The sequence below is a fragment of the Polypterus senegalus genome, chromosome 10 (genome assembly GCF_016835505.1).
Source record: "Polypterus senegalus isolate Bchr_013 chromosome 10, ASM1683550v1, whole genome shotgun sequence".
Taxonomy (NCBI): domain Eukaryota; kingdom Metazoa; phylum Chordata; class Cladistia; order Polypteriformes; family Polypteridae; genus Polypterus; species Polypterus senegalus.
The window spans coordinates 165,944,246-165,965,298 of record NC_053163.1 but is presented as its reverse complement, the minus strand read 5'-3'; the positions used below and the strand labels follow the sequence as shown (position 1 = coordinate 165,965,298).

Here is a 21,053-nt window from a genome sequence, read left to right as displayed (position 1 = left end):
GAGTGGAGAAGATAAAGAGAAAAAGAGTATTGTGATTCTGTTTACTGGGACTGTGCTGTGCCTGTGGGAAGGGGGAAGGCGTTGCCCACAGGCAAAGAACAAAAAGAAAGTAAAACATTCATTTGTTTTATCAACTTGCCTAATGCGTCTGTGTCAGGTTGAGCGCTCGTATAGCGCCTTTGTCACAATATATAGATACACAGATAGGGAATGTCCCACGTAATAAATAGTAGAAAAAGTAAATGAATGGAAAAATTACAGAATGGGAGGAAAGCTGAAATAATTTATAGAAAGACTGCAATGAAGGGTTAGGGTCAGACGCAAGTACAATTCAATAGGCCAGAAGTGTATTTGAAGTTTGTATCCTTTTCACACTTTTTAAGCTTGGAAACGCCTTAAATCTCAGCTTTCTTCTTCCCCAACCCCACACTCACATTTGTTCATAATGAACACTTTAGATCTGAGGTAGGCTGCTATGCTCCCAGTTGCAGAAGAAAAGCAAAGTAATTCTTAACATCTGAGGCATTCCTGTATTTGGTTTATGTAAGCCAAAAATAAAGAGGTTTTTGGGGTGATAATAATTAATGACAAAAACATATACAGAATGGAAATTGTAGGCCTCAAAAAAACCCACAGCATAGTATATAATCATAAAGCAGTGGTGCTTTTGTTCTTGACAACTAATGTTACAGTCATATGTTTGGAGAAACGGTTATAACGGATCATGTTTCTGTAATCAGTGCCGATTCTGGAGCGTTGGTGGTGACATGCAAGAAAGCAGCGGGAACAGGAAAATTACTGAGCATGCAAAAACGCAGAGCAGATTGAACTTTAGATAAGGCTTAGCAGAAACGTGAAGAAGCTGTTAATACGCTGCATTACTCATTTTCAGTGTGAATAAAAAGCAAATAAAGATGTAGTAGCAGGCTACTGCAGCACTCCATGAACTAAGCAACCAAAAATTCCTTTTTGGTGCTGGTGGTTATCTCCAGCAAAATGAAGTCAAAGTTAAGGGTTACATCACTACTCAATAAATACAAATAATTCTCCCAATGGTAGCTACCAGGTGTATGCACGCTCACTTGAAGGTTCCTATTGGGTAGGTAATTTCCCACAGCATGTAAACGCTGCACTATTCAAAGGAGATTTGGGGAATCAGGTGGTTACTGTGAATAAGCAGCTTACCAAGGATTTGGAAAAGGCATCCAAGGAACCTCCAAAGGATGCAAGACAGCCACGTGGGATTCAGTGGTCAAGTGGGATTTGAACTGTGGACTTGCTGGTATCACATCACTCATTTACACATAAATTGGCAAAGTGTTCAAAATCCGTCCTGAACAACACTTAATTAGAAACTTAGTTCTTAATCTTTAACCAAATGGACAACACGGCCACTTCCTAGGAATGCCAGCGAGGTGACACTACTTAAACAAACACACAGGGAGTCATTGGCTGAGGTGACACACGGAATGGAAGCCCCCGCTTTTAATGCCATTCCCTTTACCTTTCAAGCCCCAAAATGCAGAGAGAGTGGGATGCATAGACCCTCACTGAAAACAGCCTCCTGTAAAATCGCTTACACGCAGCGGCAACGAGAGGCTGGAAGAATTACAAGTGGCAGCAGAGTGGTTTCAGCTTGGGAAAGTAGTTTGCAAACTGGTGGTTACTGCAGGTTTAAATTAAAAGCAGGTGTCAGTAAATTGTGCAGGATTCCTCTGAATTAATTACACCACATTTAATAAAAGTGGTCCTGAAAAACAAATTAAGCGCTGAACAATTTATCTGGTTTTAGTGGTTTGGAACTTGATGACGAAGAAGGAAGAAAAAAGCGGACTCAATCTTCTGAATTCCAAAGCTCTTGTGTGCTCTTAAAAAAGAAGTAAGTGATTGCCAACAGCTGTTTTAATGCAAAGAAATGGCTTCTCCAGCTAATAGTTAATGGAATTGGCAGACATGCCACCCAGCCTACATTCTGTTGCACTAAAAACTCATACCGCCCTGCACGTGGTACTAACTCCACATTCTACTTGCAGGTTATGGTGATACAACACATCGGTCAGTCAAGTTTCTCCCTCAAATGACCTTGCTTTGTCAGCCATTGCAAGCAGCCACCCATGACAGAAGATTGTCCTGAAGAGCTACCCCTTGCCTTTCAGAATTTGAACAAACAATACACCATAAAAAAATTAATAAATAAAAAAAACAATCAAAGACTACATAGACGTATGTTGTCATGTGAAATTTTGCAAAGAAGTTGATAAATATTTTGTATGTCTTATCTGTAACTTAGACAAAGCAATGTAATATTAGCGTTACAATAGTGAGTGGCATTCATGTTTACCCCCCTAGGACTAATAAGTCAGGAAAGTGAATTTTACGACAGTAAAACAAGTTTGGTAAATGTTTCTATGCAGGACTCTCTCTCAACCCCCACAGGAAAGCCAGGCTGCCTAACTGCCAAGCTTTACCTTCAGATATGGCAGTGGTTCTCAAACTGTGGGGCGGGCTCCCCTAGGAGGGCACGAAGTAACAAAAAGGCGGGTGCGAAGATGTGAAAAAAAGAAAACAAGAATCAAAAATATGAAAAATACATCTAGTGAAACCAAAAAAAATAACTTACAACTACATTTTGATACTACAAAAATAAATATACAGTTAGATAAATGTTGATAAAAGTTAAGTTGGTATAATAAAATATGCATCTATGATATATCATTAATTAAAAAAGAACCAAATTGGTATTAGTGGGCTCCTTTCAAAAAACGTTAGGGGGGTGCAATTAAAACTGTTATGAAAACTTAAAGGTTGAGAAACGCTGACATATGGTTTTGGGGCAGGTGTGAGGGTTTTATGTCCCATTCATTGGCCTGAAGTATGGCTGTTTGGAATTGGCTTGTATCACAAACCTTTAAGTACCATGATTCCCTATTGGCTGTAGGGGTTGGACAGATAATCAATACATTTGCTTGCTTTACCTCACCCTCTCTCTCTTACCAAACTGATGAAAGACCATCTCGCACCATAAACTAAAAAGGACAACACAATGAAGAGCACAGCTTGGCAGCCATATTGAGACAGGCATGAGGCCTGCTCTGATGAAAGCTGACCTCAAATGAGGACTTAACTAGACACATTAAGTAACAAACAAGTCTGTGTGCCGCGGTTGTATGGTTGTCAATATTCAAATGTACTTTGCATATTGTTATTACTTATGCATATTATCAATAATACTTTTAAATAATACTGAAAAATAATTCATTTTGTAAAGCACTTTGAGCTACATTTTTTTGTATGAAAATGTGCTATATAAATAAATGTTGATTGATTGATTGACATTATTTCAATTGTAACTTAACTCCAGTTTGTCTTTTACTACACCTGTTTGCCTGTGGTTATAAATGTAGGAGGGAAGGTGGGGAGAGGTTATAGTACAATACCTTATAAACAGTGGCAAGTCTGGGAGATCTGAGGCATTCTGACAAAGGCTGCACATTAATAATATAAAAGGGGAGTAAAATACTGTATTACTGTAGCAAGACAAAACAACATGCAACTGGTAAAGTCACCAAATTATGATGTCTACGTATAACAGCCATATCCAAGAGTGCATAAACCTGTGATTTGTGCAACGTGTTGTGTAAAGGCTGAAGAGGAGAAAATAAAAGTGTGAGTTTGGACTCCTGTGGTCTGTCTGTCTGTGATCCAACCTTAGCTTTCCACATTGTTCATGTGGAATTTCCATGTTCTCCTCATGTCTATGTTGTATTATCACAGATTCCCTGCTTTTGTTCCTATACCCAAAAGGCTTGTGTGCTAAATGATAATTAGCAATTTTCAATTGTCCTGGGATGAGTGTGGAACAGGATGTGAAGGAGAACTGCCCACTGCTCATGGATCTTGCTTGCCTTACACCTCATGCTGCCAAGTGAGGCTGTGGTTCCCCAGAATGCTGTAAGTGGATGGCATATCTTCAGTAAATGAATGGATGTCACCGATGCAACATGTTGTCCTCTGTATTATACCAAAACTTTCCCACCTTTAAATACTGCAACTGTGCTTGATTTGTAAAACTCCTTTATGCTCATATTGAAAATGTGTGGGGTATACTTTGAAGCTTTCCAGAACTGTAATTTTACTAATTATTTGCAGCGTAATTTTAATGCATTGTTCACTCTGAACGCATAATACTGTAATGTAATCTTTTTAGCCATGTATTTCTGCTTATAATGTGACTGCCTTTTAATGACAATATATGAAATGAAGTTTGATTTATTGATCGATTCCAAACAGAACAGGTAGGCCTGACACCAAGATGAAGTGACAGCCTGGCTACAGTTAAAACCAGAAGGAAAACAGCTTACCACCTTCAGGACAGGAGAAGGTAGTAACCTATCAACTGAATTACATTGTTTCACAATTACAATAATGCCATAAACACTTACCCAAAAGGATCGCCAACTACCAGGAAAGCCACATCTGTCTGGTCTGCTCCTCTCAGAATCTCATCGGCCTCCTGCTCCACCGTCTCCCTATCCGCAAGGATCAGCTCTCGACCATAGTACTCCTCCTGAAAATTCCAAGCACCACACAGTTAATCTCAAATACTTTTTAAACACATCAGATATACGCACATCTGAAGCTGCAGAGCAGGGAGAGATTCATTACAGTTTTTAACACTGGACGCCACCAGGTCTTGCACAGCAAAAATCCAAAAACTGTACAGTATGTAAAAATGACATTCTGTGGTCACTGTTTCCAGTCTATTAGTCTTGCAAACTCACCCGCAGCTACCACTGGATGTAAACAAGCGTTTTGTTGCACAATTTCAGCTGAAACACAATCAAATGATCCCGGTCACGTCAACACCAATAAGGCCAATCTGCATTTCCAGCTGAGAACTCTGTACTGAAGCATTCAATTATATAAGGCTGGAACGCTGGCTTGGAAGTAATAGATCTGCAAGGTTTAAAAACGGGGGTATCTTCATCCTGACATTAAACTACTGGTCATATATCATGGGGTGGCATGCTGGCATAGTGGTAAGTGCTACTGGTTCGCTGCTCCAGAGTCCTGGGTTCAAATCTATGGCCAGTCAATTTCTTTGTGGAACTTGCACATTGCTTTTCTCACATCTGTGGTGGTTTTTCTACAGACATTCATATTATCCTCCCAACGTTCCACAGATGCATGTTTTAGGTCAAGTTGATTTGTATATGTGAGTGCACACTACAAAGGACTGGTACATACTCAACAACTGGCTCCTGCCTTGTGACCAATGCTGCCGGGGTAGGCTTCTGGTGCCACACAATCCTAGATGTGGATTGTGTAGATTCACTAAATGAATGGATAGCTCAATAGTTACTCTGAAGTAGAAAAATGGGCACGACAGTGAATGGACAGGCACTTTACATTAATTGGGGAAAAAAAATATTTCACTCACAATCCAAAAAAATTCTACCCAAAGTTATATTTGCTTTTAATCATGCATGTGAAAGAATGCCAAATAATGAGATGTGGGTGACAAGACTCAAGTCAAACTGTTTCCTACATTGTTGCTCTTGTTCCTGCTGTACCCACAAGATGCAATACTAAGGACCTAAGTCAGGCTGTCAGGTCAGCAAAGCCACTGCCAGATGATAATAGGATTGCACCTTGGCAAAATGAAAATATTGCATAATATGATCATGCGAACTATATACTGTAACAACTGTGGGGTTCTTTCAACAGCACATTGACTATGGCGACATTGTCGTAATTAAGAGTGGCAGACACTACATAAAGCCGGCAAAAGGGCATCATTCACTTTTACCACTAGCCCCAGTGATGCCTTTGAATGCCAAAAATAACCTGGTTTTAAAGATGTGTGCATCCTTTCCATTTAAAAAAAAATTCAAAGCGTTTTATGCAAACATGACACACATACATATGTTTAACAAGTCTTCTTAGGAAATGTTTATCTCCTGAAGGTTACTCATTATGACCAGAGGCTGTTTGTCCATCAGACCAGATCAACAAGTGAACGGTTACTCTTTACTGTTTAACTCCCCACTCCCTCCTGTGAGCTCTGCCGTCATGAGGCACTGGATTAGTTTAGAAATTTCAACCTGAGTGAACCATCTAATGCTCCTCACTTCTGAGCCAAATTCACTCACAATTGACTCCAGACAAATGCATTATACGTCAGGCTCTGCGAGACTACACAAAGGCTACAGTTGTAGTCTCAGTAACCAGGTTTCCATCCAAGGAGTTTTTGCGAAAAAATATTTAGTGCTTCAAATTTTTTTACCGATATAGCTGATGGAAATGCTAATTATCGATAAAATGTGGTACATGTCGACATAATATTTTTCCGTTTAACTTTAGTGCATAAATTCCATATCTATACTTCAGATGTCGCAAAAACTACATTGGAAACACCTTTTGTCGGAAAAAAAAGGGCTTTAATGCAAATAAATGTGTCACATGATACATTTTCATCAAAATGAGAATGGCGGAGCAGTTCGCATGGTCTGATGAAGAAACTCGTTATTTCTCGTGATGAGCCAATGCAGTACCGGATAGGCTGGGTCTCCTACTACTAAAAAAGGGGTACCTGAACTCCCTCCACATCAACTGTAGCCTGGGGGTGTCTCTCGGGATGTCTAAATAATACAAAAACCGCAAAGGTAATTTACTGTGCCAGTCAAAATATTTAATAAACCGTGTCTTATTATCTAAACATTTTTTTCTTATTATTAAATGGCAGATGTTTTAGCATATATGAGAAATTCTCTCATTAATATTAACTTTAGATTTTTTTTGATTAAACGTCGTTATTTTGTATTAATTCAAATTTCAGTTTTAATTAAAAACCTTAAGGGAAGCAGGTTACAGTACTAATTCAGTTGTTATCACACTGAGAAGGGATGTTGAAAGGTAGGCTCACCTGTACAGATCCGATGCTGCAAACACAGCTGCATCATGGGCACTTCCAGGAGTGCCAACGCAAATGTCTCGTATCATGCACCTGTCATCAACAAGGGCCTGGAGAACAACAGAGACCACCCTTTGCAATTAATGTAATCGCGGTAGCCTTCGTCGGGGGAAGAATAGGCACATGCGTGCCATTCAGCGCACCGTAAATCTGTGGCACAAGATGCACCAAGGAATTGCGGTATTGAATTTCATTGGCCTCCGCCACAGTCAGAAGTCTGATATAACGCCGCATTCATTTTTCTTTAATAGCGGTGCACAAAGCATATACACATCGATGGGCGGTAGTTTTACTAACCCCGAAAGTTTCTCCAACTACTTTATACTCGGCGCAGGTTGCCAGCTTGTAAAGGGTGGCAACCTGTGATGGGCGCAACATCAGGACTGATGAATCCACACAACATCTCAAACGTCGGTCGTGTCATTCTAAAATGTTGCAGCCAGAGATTTTCTGTGAAGTGTCTCCCCACCACCTCCTCCCAGAAGGTCTTATTCCGTCGTCTCTCCCATACCCATGGGTTTCGTCGCACTGGGGTACTTTCTTCGAGCTCTAGGGCTATCAGACAAGCAACTGCTTCATTCTGCTGTCGTCTTCGGATATTATGTACAATTTCAATTATTTGTGAAACTGGAATAACAGTAAGCTGGCAAATTTCAAAAAACTGTCTGAATAATCTCTCCATTTCTTTGTTTCTTTGTTTAGTGGAGGGGGTGGAACGTGGAAAACAAAAGGTAGATAATTTGTGACATACACAAAATTATGTATGGAAACGGCTCAAGGGCAGATTTTTTTTCGCGATACAACAAAACTTTTTGGGGGTGGGGGGGACGTCATCACGCACACCATTTTATCGATAAAAAGCAAGTTGGATGGAAACAGGCTGGAGACAGCAAATTTCGCACTTTTTTTTTTTTTTTACGTATATTGTGTTTGTCGATAACAAAATGTCGCAAAAAACTGGATGGAAACTTGGCTAGTGATCTGGCATCCTAATTCTGAATCACAAGATCAATTGCTGTCAGTTTGTAATTTGCATGTTCTCCTTATTTCCACGTAGAGTTTTCTCCAGGTGTTCTGTTTTTCCCTTCCACATTGTTCTGTTTTTCCCTTCCACATCCTAAAGACCTGTGAGTTTGGTTAAATGACAATTTGAATCTTCTTCTGCATGGGCAAGTAGATGCAGCAACGGACTGGTTTTCAGTCCAGTGTTGTTTCCTGCCTTGTACTGGAGGCTGCCTGGACATGCTCTAACCACCCCATGACTCCAAATCCACTTAAAGAGGCATACTGTATGTATTATGAATTGAATATCTTCTGCAAGACAGCCTTCCTTACTGATAATTTACCATTAATTATCCTAATCATAGATACACACTCCTAGATACCATTCCCAGCCCAGCTAGGTTTGTCAGCAGCACTGTCATCTTGGAATGAGCTGGTTGGCTTTCCATATAAAAGGTGACAACTTTGCCTACAGCTATGGCAGAATGTCTCCAAAAGGTGGAGCCTCTGGATGCAAAGTGAGGAGGAACCCAGAGACAGGCAAGAAGGGATCACAATTCACAAGGGACAGCAATTTTGTTAGTTCTAATTTAACTGCTGGTTTGTATTTCCTATTTGCCTGAAGAAGGGGCCTGAGTTGCTTCCAAAGCTTGAATATTGTAATATTTTTAGTTAGCCAATAAAAGGTGCCATTTTGCTTGACTTTTCACTATCAGGAAGAATAATGGTTGATTGCTTATTACTACAGCACACAATTTTCCTCTTATTTTAAAATGCAATACAAAATCATCATTTGGTCGAATGTTTTTAATTATGACACGACAAAACCATGCCAAAATTAAATGTCCCATTGCTATGTAGTTAACATGTTGGATGGCATTTAATTTTTTAACAAATAATCTAATAAAACCGTGCCAATATTATTTGTACCATGTGCATCTGACTTGAACTGCAATATAGTGAACGCGCTGGATTGCATTTAAATTTTGGCACAAATAATATTCTATAAGGAGGTTACTACACAAGTAAACGCTCTCGATACACGTGTTTGTGTTTATCGGCGAATATACCTTTCCAACATGGCGGATGCGGACCCTTCTCGTCGGCCAATAGTAGCAGAGGCCGTGTGCGTATCTATGATACTCGCGTTAGCAACCTACATCCAGGCCCCGCCCATCCCGTTTGGACGCCACACTCACCAGTGCTTCCTTGCCCACCGTCAGGATGGAGGTGTAAGCTTCCAAGTACACGCGGCTGCAGGCTCGCAGAATCTCCAGCCCCTTCACTGTGATATCTTTGGCGTCTCCAAGGCCCAGCCCGATAAGGTAGAGCATGATGACAGCATCACTTTCTGCACCGCACCTACAAAACAAGTCAAAGCAACGAAATCAATGTCTTAACTTCCCTGAACACCACAGCCGAACTTCCAGCTGCCTTTTCCACTCTTACTTTTGCTGGTAATTTCTTTTCGTCACTCAGCCCTCCACACTTTGTAAAGTCTGACCGTTTGACAGTCGTCCCTCAACACTTCAGCCTTCTCTCCGCGTTACCCACGCGAGCCGCAAACCGATTCGTTCCCGCCTCCTGGGCATGCGGCTGCCGTAAAGCAAGTCGATGATTTGCTCTGCGACACTGTCGTGCTGCCGGAGAAGTGTGAACGGGTGTGAAGTTTAAAGAGCGTGGCAAGTTGACAGGAAGACTTCAGATTTGTTGAAATGGCTGCAACCTGCACACGGCTAGCGAAGTGTCCAACTGTCGCTCTTTCTAACGGTCTTCAGGTGCCCATTCTTGGCCTCGGTGAGTAGCGCTTTCAAGCCCATTTCACGCTGATGGCAGGGGGCAGTGAGACCCGCCGGCATTGTTTTAATACATTGTCTTTCAAATATAAATATCCCATAAGTGCACAGAAGGGAAATCTGAACTTTTAGGCACGTGAAGCACATGGAGGTGATTAATAGTCTGCTTACAACGTCTTTCATTATAAAGGGCTGATCGTTATGTGTGTAGTAAATGTGACGAAAGCCATCTGATTTGGTTTACAGTAATTCCAGCGGCGAATAATTAGCATTCAGACATTTTGAAGCGCCTTTCATTGTTAAGCCTGTTATAGACGGCGATTTATAAAATGTTTAAATATGTAAATTGTATGACAGTCTTTTCTGATAATGTTTTGTATTCACTTACTGTGAAACGCTTCCATGGCACGTGAAATGATCACGCCTGTGGCAAGGTACAATTTTGCTGCCCCCCTCCACACATATTTATAAACTTAGTGGGTATGAGATCACACAATCCACATACAATACTGCAAGGGTGCTGATAAATTGACACCGCCAGAGACAAGTCCCCCATAGATTGAGCTGCCATTCCATCATGTAAATGGGCTGCTTCAGATCCAGCAGCCAGGGATCCTTTAAAAAAGGGAAGCCTGCAGAATTACATGTAGTGCGGTAAAGACGATTGGTCCCTTTGAGGATTGCGAGCCATGTAAAGAAAAGATTATCTGTCAGCACCAGAGGCGGGATTAGAAAAAAGACCTGCAGTAAGGAGACCACAGTGGAGTTGCTGGAGTGTTTCGAGGCTGAGATCCAGGATCTAGAGCAGGGGTGGCCAATGTCGGTCCTGGAGGGCTGCAGTGGCTGCAAGTTTTCAGTCCAACCCAATTGCTTAATTAGAAATCAGTCCTTGCCAATCTCAGACCTTATTTATTTTTATGTCTTGTTGGTCTCCAATGTTAGGTTCTTATATCGTAGATTTTTTTTTCTTTTCCAAGGATATCATCCAATTGATTTGAAGCCTAAAACTTAACATTTTTCTCTTTAAGTGTTCAGTGCCTGATGAATCCACACAGATGTAAAAGGAAATGATTTAGCTGGAGAACTGCTGGCCCCTTTGTCATTTTCATCTTATTGCTAATAAGGAGCCATTAAAGACAGTGAATGCAGCTGTTTAAGACTGAAATAAGCAGTTAAAGGGGAGGAACCTTAACAAGCGAGACCACTAAAATGAAGCATCAAAATGTCACGTGAGCAATAAGTGCTTCATCAGCACTTTGCATTAAGAAAATGGTTTGGATCAAAAACCGCCATCCACTGCGGCCCTCCAGGAGCGATGTTGCCCACCCCTGATCTAGAGAGCCATTTGTAGGATCAGTACATGGAGGAGGAAAGCTGAGAGATGGCTACCTCTGCAGCTCCAACACCACCGGTCCATTGGGCTTCGAAAAAGTGGAAGGTCGAGAGGTCCCCCAAGTGAGCTGTGTGAAGCAGGCAGAGGCATTATGGGACAGCCGTGGATGGAGAGTCTCAAAGCTCAGATCAGGACCTGGCATGGTGTCAGCTCAGGGAAGGAGGACAGCCCAGAGATCGGCACACCTGGAGCTCTAGGCCTATGAAACGCTGAAGTGTTAACTACATTGTAATGTCATATGTGTACACAAGGTGCATTTCATTTTGGTGGGGTTTTATCGTGTCATAATTAAAACCAAAATGATTGCTTGCTTCTCACTACACCTCTTTATTTTTTGTGTTAATGCAACACAAAAGCGTATGGAGCTTCAATTCATGTCTATAAGTCGAGTGTCATTAACTAAAAGCAAGGCAAGCCTGTTGCATTTCACTTAGCGGCTGCTCCGAGTGTGTATCGCATCTCAGTTTATGAGCACAAGTTCATCAGGCCAAAACTGAATGGAATCAATTGACCAATCAGCATCAAAAGGTGGATCAAGGGGCGTCAACAGTTGGGATAAGAGGTGTATAGAGACAATATGGGGGGGCGGGTGTTAGGTTAGTCCAGTGAGATTGCTGTAAAACAGTTCTGGGAGTTTAGAGTTGAAGGCAGAACTGAAATCCACAAACAGGAACCTAACATCAGTATTTGGAGAATTGAGATGTTTAAGGTTGTAATGGAGGCACCAATTGACTGGTTTGGTCTATAGGCACACTATAAAAGATCAAGGAGGAACTTGATGTCATAAACTAGGAGTCCCAAAGCACACAAGTCCTAAAAGCACATCTAAAAATGCCCATGATGTTCCCATCAAACCCTGTCTGGAGATGAAGGCAAATGCAGGATCTTTACGCAATAAAAAGTTTATCCTTGCAAAATGCTGTGTTACAACTGCGAAGCTCCAAAGAGCACAAAAGGCACAACCTAAGCAAACAAAGTCCCGGTACAGAGAATCCAAGGCTTAGTCAAAGACCAGACCAGATGGTTCAAAATATCCCCAAAAAAAAATCACCGCTACTCGCGAAACACTCGTAAGGGCATTTGAAATAAACTGCCAGGAAGACCCCGCCCCAGACTTACAGGGTGGTAGGCAGTTCCTGGCCATGATTGGCAGGTGGCTCCACCTCCTGGGGGAGCCACCCCTAAAACACATGGGACATAACACAGGCTACATGGAAACACAGACAAAGCCAAAAGCAAAGAATGAACATTAAGTACATACATTCACAAATCAAAAATGAACAAAAAAGACGTGAAGAATCCCAGCCAGAGGAGAAACCCTGGCTGAGATATGACAGCATAGAGTGGAGGGTTGGGGGTCTTTGGTCATTTTATCGTAAAACTGTTGTTTTTTTTTTTTTGTTTTTTGGGAAAATTCTCACTTTTGTTCTCCACTCAAGCGCTGACACACGTGCATCTCTCTGTTTCTCTTTCTCTCTCGTTGCCCATCCGCCTTTCCCACAGCTGCCCCTGAATGAGAGTTCTGGCGCTACTGTTGGCTCCCAGCAGTCATTGTGCGCCTCGTCTGGCTCCCTTTCTTCTGTCGCCGTGTCCCAAGAATGGCAGGAAATGATGCAGCTGATCGTATCTTTGTGCGCTGAGCCTTTCGAAGGAACCGAGAACAGGCAGTTTAACCCTTCGCTTGCTGACGGGCTCAGCAGACACTTGCACTGTAGCTGAAAGGGTGAAAGGCTCTGCTTCTGGGCCTGGGTTACATACTGGTTACCATTTAGTTCCCAGTGAATCTGTTATGATTTATCTCACAAAGTCAATGGAGTCTTGCCAGAGAAGTAGGCCTGAATCCCAGCAGCCTGCTTAGAGGAGGTGCACCAGAAGGCAGCCTCGCTTCCTCTAGCACAGGGGTGGGCAGTGTTGGTCCTGGAGGGCTGCAGTTGTTCCAACCCAGTTTCTTAATGGGAAGTCAATTATTGCTGATGAAGCCCTTATTGCTCAAGTGATATTTTGATGCTTCATTTTAGTGGTCTCGCGTGTTAAGGTTCCCCACCCTTAATTGCTTATTTCAATCTTAAACAGCTGCCTTCAGGGTATTAATGGCTCCTCATTAGCAGTAAGATGGAAATGACAAAGCAGCCAGTAGTTCTCCATCTCGCTTGTTCCCATTTATATCTGTGTGTGCTTATCATGCACTGTTTGATTTAATAAAAAGCTTGATAGAAAATTTTAACAGACTGAAATTCTATGTTTTAGGCTTCAAATCATTTGGATGATCTACAATTTCAGAACTCTACATTGCAGACTAACAACCCATAAGATTAAATATGGTCTGAGATTGGCAAGGATTGGTTTCTAATTAAGCAACTGGGTTGGAATGAAAACCCGTAAACACTGTGGCCCTCCAGGACCGATGTTGCCCACCCCTCCTCTAGCCTATGCCAGATGAAAATGTGCTTCAAAAGTAATATACTAAAATATACTAAGAAATGCCCTGAAAAGGTGGACCACAAAGGAGGGGATCACCGCCAACCCCTGGCTTATACAGAGCAAGGCAACCAAGAACTTTATAAAGGAAGGATTTATTGAAGGAATAGGAAATAAATACAACACATTACTTGAAAGAAATCCGCAAAAAGGACTCGCCTAACCGGTAATCCAAAGCAAATGAGAGCCAATATGAAAACCACAAGAAAATCCAAGTCACTGAAGCAAAAAATAGTCGAGAGAGAGAAAATTCAATACTCGCAAATCCTACCAGCGCCAGTGTGCTTTCGAAAGACTGCTGAGAAGATCACCAGGACCCCACTGCCCTCTCTGCAGAGCATCTACAACCGCTGAGTCCACAGGAGAACTGACTCGACTCACCCCCAACACGAACTGTTCACACTTCTACCCTCAGGCAGGAGGTACAGACGTATGAAATGCAGGACTTCCAGGCTAAAGAACTCTTTCTTTCCCAAGGCCATTAGAATTCTGAATAACTGACTGGAGTTTATAACAGCGGGCCACCTCCATTCTGTCGACCTCACACAACTGTATTTGACTTGTCCATCACACACCTACCTGCACATTACACTATTTTATACTTTATGCTGCCTCTGTTACTTATTATCTTTCTGCTACTTATTATTTATGTTTATCTTTATACTGTCACGCTTGGGTCACGGATTTGCACAGAAACACAGGAGGTTGTGGAGACATGCACTTTATTCAAACACTGCAAACGAACATTTGTCTCTTTTCCAAAAGTTTAAACGTGCTCCATGAGATGAGATGAGAGAGAGAGAAACAAACGATCAATTCCAAAGCTGTCAGGCGCTGTACAAGGCTTTTAAGTAAGTGGAGTACTGTGCGAGAGGTTTATCATGCGTTATACTGCAAGTGAGAAAGGTAAGGAGCAATGTGAAGGTCGACTGTGTTTCAGGGGTTTTCCCAGGGGTGTCTGTGTCCTTTGAGGGTGCAATCAGCCCTCCAGTTTACACCCTACCTCCTCAGCTTTATTCACATTCTCGTGAATCAAGCGTCTCTCTGTACCAGGTTCATACAGTCGTGATAATACGTCTGTGTTGACGTGCTCAGAGCCTGGTCGATGCTTTACTGTAAAACTGTAAGGTTGTAAGCCCAGAAACCATCTCATGAGACGAAAGTTTGTATCTTTCTGATGGCATAACCATTGAAGTGGAGCATGATCAGTTACCAAAGTGAAATTTTGACCCCATAAGTAATAACGAAGCGCTTCTACAGCCCATCTAATTGCCAAAAATTCCTTCTTAATTGCCGAATAATTGCGTTCCCTAGGAAGTAATTTCCTACTCAAATATGTGATAGGGTGCTCTTCTCCATCAAAAATCTGTGACTGGACTGCGCCTACACCAAACGCAGTTGCGTCCGTTTGTAAGACAAAATCCTTTGAGAAATCGGGGTTCTGCAGAACCGGATAAGAAGACAAAGCAGTTTTCAAATCACAGAAGGAACGTTCACAAATTTCTGTCCATAAAATAGGGCGGTTTCTCCTGCCTCTAGTAAGATCTGTAAGAAGAGCAGCCCTATGTGCAAAGTTAGGGATGAACCTTCTGTAGTAACCAGCAAGCCCCAGAAAAGCGCGTACCTGTTTCTGTGTTTTTGGCTGCGGGTAAGCCAGCATCTCTTCCACTTTCCTTAACTGTGGCCGAAGTAAACCCCTGCCCATAGAATAACCTAATAATGTAATGAGTCTCAGACGTAGCCAGTTTTCATTTCTTGGTGTTAGTAGTCAAGCCAGTCTGTCTCAAGCTTTCCAAGGACAGCTTTAAGACGCTCTAAATGCATCATTGACCGGAACAGTCTGGTTTTACGCCTAAGAAGTCTACCATTGACCACATCCTGGCACTGAGGGTTCTCATGGAGCACAAAAGCGAATATCAGCAGAGTTTCTTTGCAGCCTTTGTTGATTTTCGCAAAGCGTTTGACTCAGTTGATCGAGCTGCCCTGTGAGACATCCTGAGACTTGGCGGGTTCCCCTGGAGGTTGCTGGATATCATGGGCGGCCTGTACACTGGTACTGTGAGTGCTGTGCAGAGTGGAGACAGGACCTCTGCGTTTTACCCCATTGATTCTGGGGTTCGTCAGCGATGTGTTCTGCTCCTACTCTGTTCAATGATCACATGGACTGCATGGTGGGCAGGGTCGTGGGGTCCAGCGGCTGTGGGGCCTCTGTTGATGAAGAAAGATTCACAGATCCTGACTTTGCTGACGATGCTGTGATCTTCGCGGAGTCAATGGAGACTCTGATCGGGGCGCTCGAGAGATTGAGTGAGGAGTCTGAGTGTCTGGGCTTGCAAGTGTCCTGATAGAAACCAACAGCCAGGCCTTTAATGACCTCTTGAGTACGATCATCAGCAGTGTGTCTGTCTGCGGAGAGAGTGTCGACCTCGTTGAGAGGTTTACTTACCTTGGCAGTGACATTCATGTCTCTGGTGACTCTTCCTATGAAGTCAGTAGATGGCTTGGGAGAGCATGGTGGGTCATGAGGTCACTGAGGGGTGTGTGGTGCTCCCGATATCTATGCCAAAGGACGAAGGTCCAAGTCTTTAGAGTCCTGGTGCCCCCTGTTTGTGAGACATGGACTCTATTCAGTGACCTGAGATGAAGACTGGACTCCTTCATGTGTGTCTTTTTAGAGGATCCTTGGGTACTGTTGGCTTGACTTTGTGTTGCTCATGGAGTCCCGAATGAGGCACATGACCTGCATTGTGAGGGAGCGTCAGTTACAGTACTACGGCCATGTGGCGTGTTTCCCCGAGGGTAATCCAGCTCGTAGGATCCTCATTGTTGGAGACCCGAGTGGCTGGACCAGGCCAAGGGGTCGCCCACGTAACAGCTGGCTGTGGCAGATAGAGGGTCATTTCTGGAGGGTGGGACTGGGCTGTGTGTCTGCCTGGGGGGTTGCCAACTGAGATTCCGAGTTGTTTCGTCATGTAGTGGGTGCGGCAACGCGCTGTACCAGTGCATGCTCCCCAACTTAACTTGACTTGACTTGTGCCACGGAAGCTGTTGTCTTTTCCTTGAACCTTTTGTGAAAGTGTTTATTTGATCTTTGCACTTCAGGCATTACTCATTATATAGTTTATGTCTACATTTTGTCATTTATTACTAAAATATGAAAAATGTTTCAGTTTTAACGATGTATTTTTTGGTGAAGTTAAGTGCACTTTTTTTGGTTAAAGACTACGTGCATTTTAGTTTGTATTGTTTAATGTATTTCTTTTTTATTGTGATGGTCACACTAATATAAAAACATCTGATTATTTTCAAATTCGTATGTTTCACTGGTTGTTGTTTTAATTTGATTATTATTAATTTTAATCGTGTTAATGCATAGACATCAGGTGTGACATTCACAGGTTGACAGACGTGAGCAGATGACGTAAGACGTGCACTGGAGCCCAGAACAGGATGTGCAACCACAGGTCGCAGGCATCAAAATAGTCAGTCAGGAAATAATCGTTTCAATACACATGGCATATCAAGATCTCCATTGGTGTCTCATGTTAGATGGACTACATTACCTTTCTTGTCGCCTGTTAATTTTACATGTCAGAATTGTTTGAATACAACTAATTTTGTCCTATTGCATAGCCCATCACTCAGACATCAGTTACACAATTACATCATGATACATCCTTCCTTCAACAGTAATTCGGCTGGTGGAAGACCCGGTTGTAGATATTCTTCATGATATTGTAAATTGATGTTTTTATCTTCCGCACCATCTGCTTCAGCAGAGTCTTTTGATACGCACTTAACCAATTTGCAGTGAAACCGATGGACAATTTTCGCGTTAATTCGTTTGACTTCATCATTTCTCAGTGCTTAGGATTGCCCGTGAGCTCTTTTTTTCTGTTGATAACCCTTTGTGATGAAATTCTTCAATAAGATTTGGACATAATACGTCTTCTTTTATTGGGAACTTAAAGTGAGGAAAACGTTAAAATTTATAAGAGCTGAGAGCGCAGGAACTGTGAAGACAAAAGCATTCACGCCAATGAGAGGTGAGAGGACCATGGGCATGGGCCATGAACCGGAAATGGTGGAGAGGAGGGCGGGACTTGAAATAAATCTCTTGGCATTTGTCTTGTCTCAAGATTTTCTTTTATAATAGAGAGGCTAAACAGAATAAAGTTATCAGGACATACATAATTAGGCAAATACTAAATGAACTGTTCGATATAAATCCGAAAACAATGGACAATAATGAAAACAGAACAAAGAATATTTAAAGTAGCAGTTTTAACCTAAGCCAGGGGAGGTGTCTTGGCTTGACCATAACATGTTCCGCATGTGACGATCTGTGCCCGTCTCTGAGCCAACTTGCAATGAAGGACACCGTATATCAAAATAAGTGACCGTCATATACACGAGAAGAGGGAAGGAAGCAGGATGTTTAAGTGTTTGCATTGCGCTCCACACTCCCCTGCTTTGTTATGGTTGGAAGGTTGAAAGGTTCATCCATCATCACGTCTGCAGGGTCCACACATCCAGATGACTGGCTGCTCTCTATCTTAACCACCATGGGGCAAGAGGCAGATGTGTGCTTGATAAAGGTAGTACCCCATTTCTAACACTTAGACCACCTTTGGGCCCAACTGATATTGTAGTAGAGAAACATTCTCTGTTGTTCTTAAATGTGGGCAGTGTGTGACATCACCATGGCAACAGTGTAGAGGGCACCACTTTTCACTTTCTGGTTTATCCGAGTTTGCGGATTCAGAAACAAAATCTCCTGTGTGAGGGTCAAGAATCAGTGATTCATCGGTAAGATTTTTGGGCTTTGATTTTGGTTTTGGTGCAGTCATGTTGGTTTTTAGCAATTTTTGTAATAATCTTTGAGCAAATTATTTCACTGCACTTTGTGATGGACGACTGGCGTTTCAGTCCGGCCGAGACGTCCCTCAACAAAAGAAAGCAGCCTTTTCAGGACACTACATCCCCGGGACGCTAGATGGCAGCTCCCCTGGATGGAAATGGTTCCTCGGATTCCCGCAGGGCAGTATGGGACATGGAGTCCATCTCTTCAACCCTGTTGGGCGCCGCCAGGGGGAGCTCATCAAGAACCCGGGGAATATTTCCGTGACGCTAACCCGGAAGTACTTCTGAGTCACGAGGACGGAAACCCGCAGTATTTCCGGGATACTTGAAGAAGGAATACTGCTGGTTCATGGACTTTAAAAGGACTGTGGGAAACCCAGTAGATGGAGCTGGAGTTGGGAGGGAGTGTGACGGAGCTACTGGGAGTGGAGAATTGTTGTTATTGTGTTTATTATTGATTATTGTATTGATTGGAGAATTGTGGAGTGTGCGGTGCTTTGTGCACTTTATTTGAAAGAATTATTAAAATTATTCTTAGTGCTTTTAAACGTGTGTCCTGGACGTCTGTCTGATGGGTTCAACGGAGCAACAGCGACCCCTAGCGTTCACAGCTTCATCTCCTGATTCCCTGCACTGTGCAACTTCCTTTTCTTCAGTTAGGGCAGGATGATGGTTGTCGTGCTGTTTCTGTCTCTCTGCATATTAATTAGACAGTGCCTTTCATATTTGTCTCTATTATATTGCGCCTTTTGGATCTATCTGACTAACTGCATATTACAGAACAAGCTGTGCAAGCCGTCCAAAACGGACTGAAATCCAAGTAATCGGCGTAGACCTCCACATTAACATACATGTTACATACCATTTGGTACAGGATTCGTAAAAGCAGTGCTAATGTTTGTGATGCACCATCTGTTGGAATGACAAAGACATAGCAACCAGACTGACACACACACAGACAGACACTTTTTGATTAAGGTGGATGCCTTTCAAATCTCTGTTATATAATACCTTTCACATCTCTCTGTCTTTCTGCTTATAATGCAATGCCTTTCATACCTCTCCCTCTGTTATATAGTGCCTTTCGGATCTGTCTGTGGGCATATAATTTGGCTTTCCTATATATTTGTCTGCATAGTATGTGGTGCCTTTCATATCCATCTTTCACTATTATTTAGTGGTTTTCAGATCTGTCCATCTATCTGTCTGCATATTATAGAATGCCATCCAAATATGATAAGATGCCGTTCGTCTCTCTTTGTCTAGTACCTTTTGGTTCTGTATCTGCTGTCACAAGAATGAGTCACAGACATCATAAAGGTTTGGGGCAGCCAACCGCATATTGTTTCCTGGCTGCAAAGTTGCTTAGAATTTGATAAAGAGATGTTCATAGAACAGAGTCCAGAACAGAACTGATCATCATGAGAAAAGATAGCGGCTTTAAAGGCCGGTGGAGGAAGTGATGCCTTCGGGATCGGACGTGACGCCATCATAGGCACTGGTACCGAAAGTAATGTCTTCAGAGGCGCCGGAAGCCAATGGGATTTCCAGAGAAAGGTCTGCCGGGAACTGAGAGAGACAGTCGGTGCACCTCGCCACCCCCTGGTCTGGTGTAGAATTACAATTACTCAAGCCCTTTTGCTGCCTCCTACTCACACGTGTGTGACACTGCATATTACACAATACCTCCATTATATAGTGCCTTTCAGATCAATCTGTTTTTCAGTATATGATTCCTGTCTCTATTGTACAGTATAGCACCTTTCAAGTTTATATAATCTGTGTGCATATAATATACCATTCAGATGTATTAGTCTGCATATTATATGTGCCTTTCATATTTCTCTATATAGTGCCTTTCTGATCTGTCTATCTGCATATTATAAAATGTCTTTAATATTGCTATTTTATAGTGCCTTTCAGATCTATCTGTCTTTCTGCATGTTATACAATGCCTTTCATATTTCTCTTTATTATATAGCACCTTTCAAGTCTATATGTCTGTGTGCATATAATATGGTGCCTTTCAGGTGTCTCTAACTACACGTTATATTGTACCTTCCATATCTCTGTGATATCATCTACTGTCAAATTCAGCTCCATACTTGTAATATTTTAATTTTTTATACTGTATTGAGGATTTGCTTTGTTCTGTGTATTGTATTGTATTGACCCCCTTTTTTTTGACACCCACTGCACGCCCAGCCTACCTAGTAAGGGGTCTCTCTTTGAACTGCTTTTCCCGAGCTTTCTTCCATTTGTTTTCCTACAAGGGTTTTTTTTTTTGGGGAGTTTTTTCTTGTCTTCTTAGAGAGTCATGGCTGGGGGGCTGTCAAGAGGCAGGGTCTGTTAAAGCCCATTGCAGCCCTCCTTGTTTGATTTTGGGCTAAACAAAATTAGATTGTATTGTATTGTATATCTCTCTCTATTGTATGGTGCCTTGTAGATCTAATTGTCTCTGTGCATATAATATGATGCCTTTCATATGCATCTATCTGCATCGTATATAGTGCCTTTCACATCTGTCTGTATGGATATTATATTATGC

The 21,053-nt window shown here is 42.2% G+C and overlaps 2 protein-coding genes across 3 annotated transcripts in view; one reads left to right on the top strand and one right to left on the bottom strand.

Annotated features, from left to right (window-relative positions):
- dph5 (diphthamide biosynthesis 5) overlaps nucleotides 1-9,548 on the bottom strand; it is a 43,602-nt gene extending 34,054 nt beyond the window's left edge. The window contains exons 1-3 of the mRNA XM_039767309.1: nucleotides 9,425-9,548; nucleotides 9,175-9,337; nucleotides 4,443-4,567 (exon numbers count right to left, since the gene is read on the bottom strand). Of these exons, the coding sequence (XP_039623243.1) occupies nucleotides 4,443-4,567; nucleotides 9,175-9,309 (260 nt within the window). The 5' untranslated portion in view covers nucleotides 9,310-9,337; nucleotides 9,425-9,548. The remainder of the gene's footprint in view (nucleotides 1-4,442; nucleotides 4,568-9,174; nucleotides 9,338-9,424) is intronic.
- A 57-nt stretch (nucleotides 9,549-9,605) lies between these two features.
- Nucleotides 9,606-21,053, top strand: part of zgc:110366 (uncharacterized protein LOC550476 homolog) — a 72,754-nt gene continuing 61,306 nt past the window's right edge. For both annotated transcript variants that reach the window (XM_039767310.1, XM_039767311.1), the window contains exon 1: nucleotides 9,606-9,772. In XM_039767310.1, coding sequence (XP_039623244.1) covers nucleotides 9,691-9,772 — 82 coding nt within the window. In that variant the 5' untranslated portion in view covers nucleotides 9,606-9,690. The remainder of the gene's footprint in view (nucleotides 9,773-21,053) is intronic.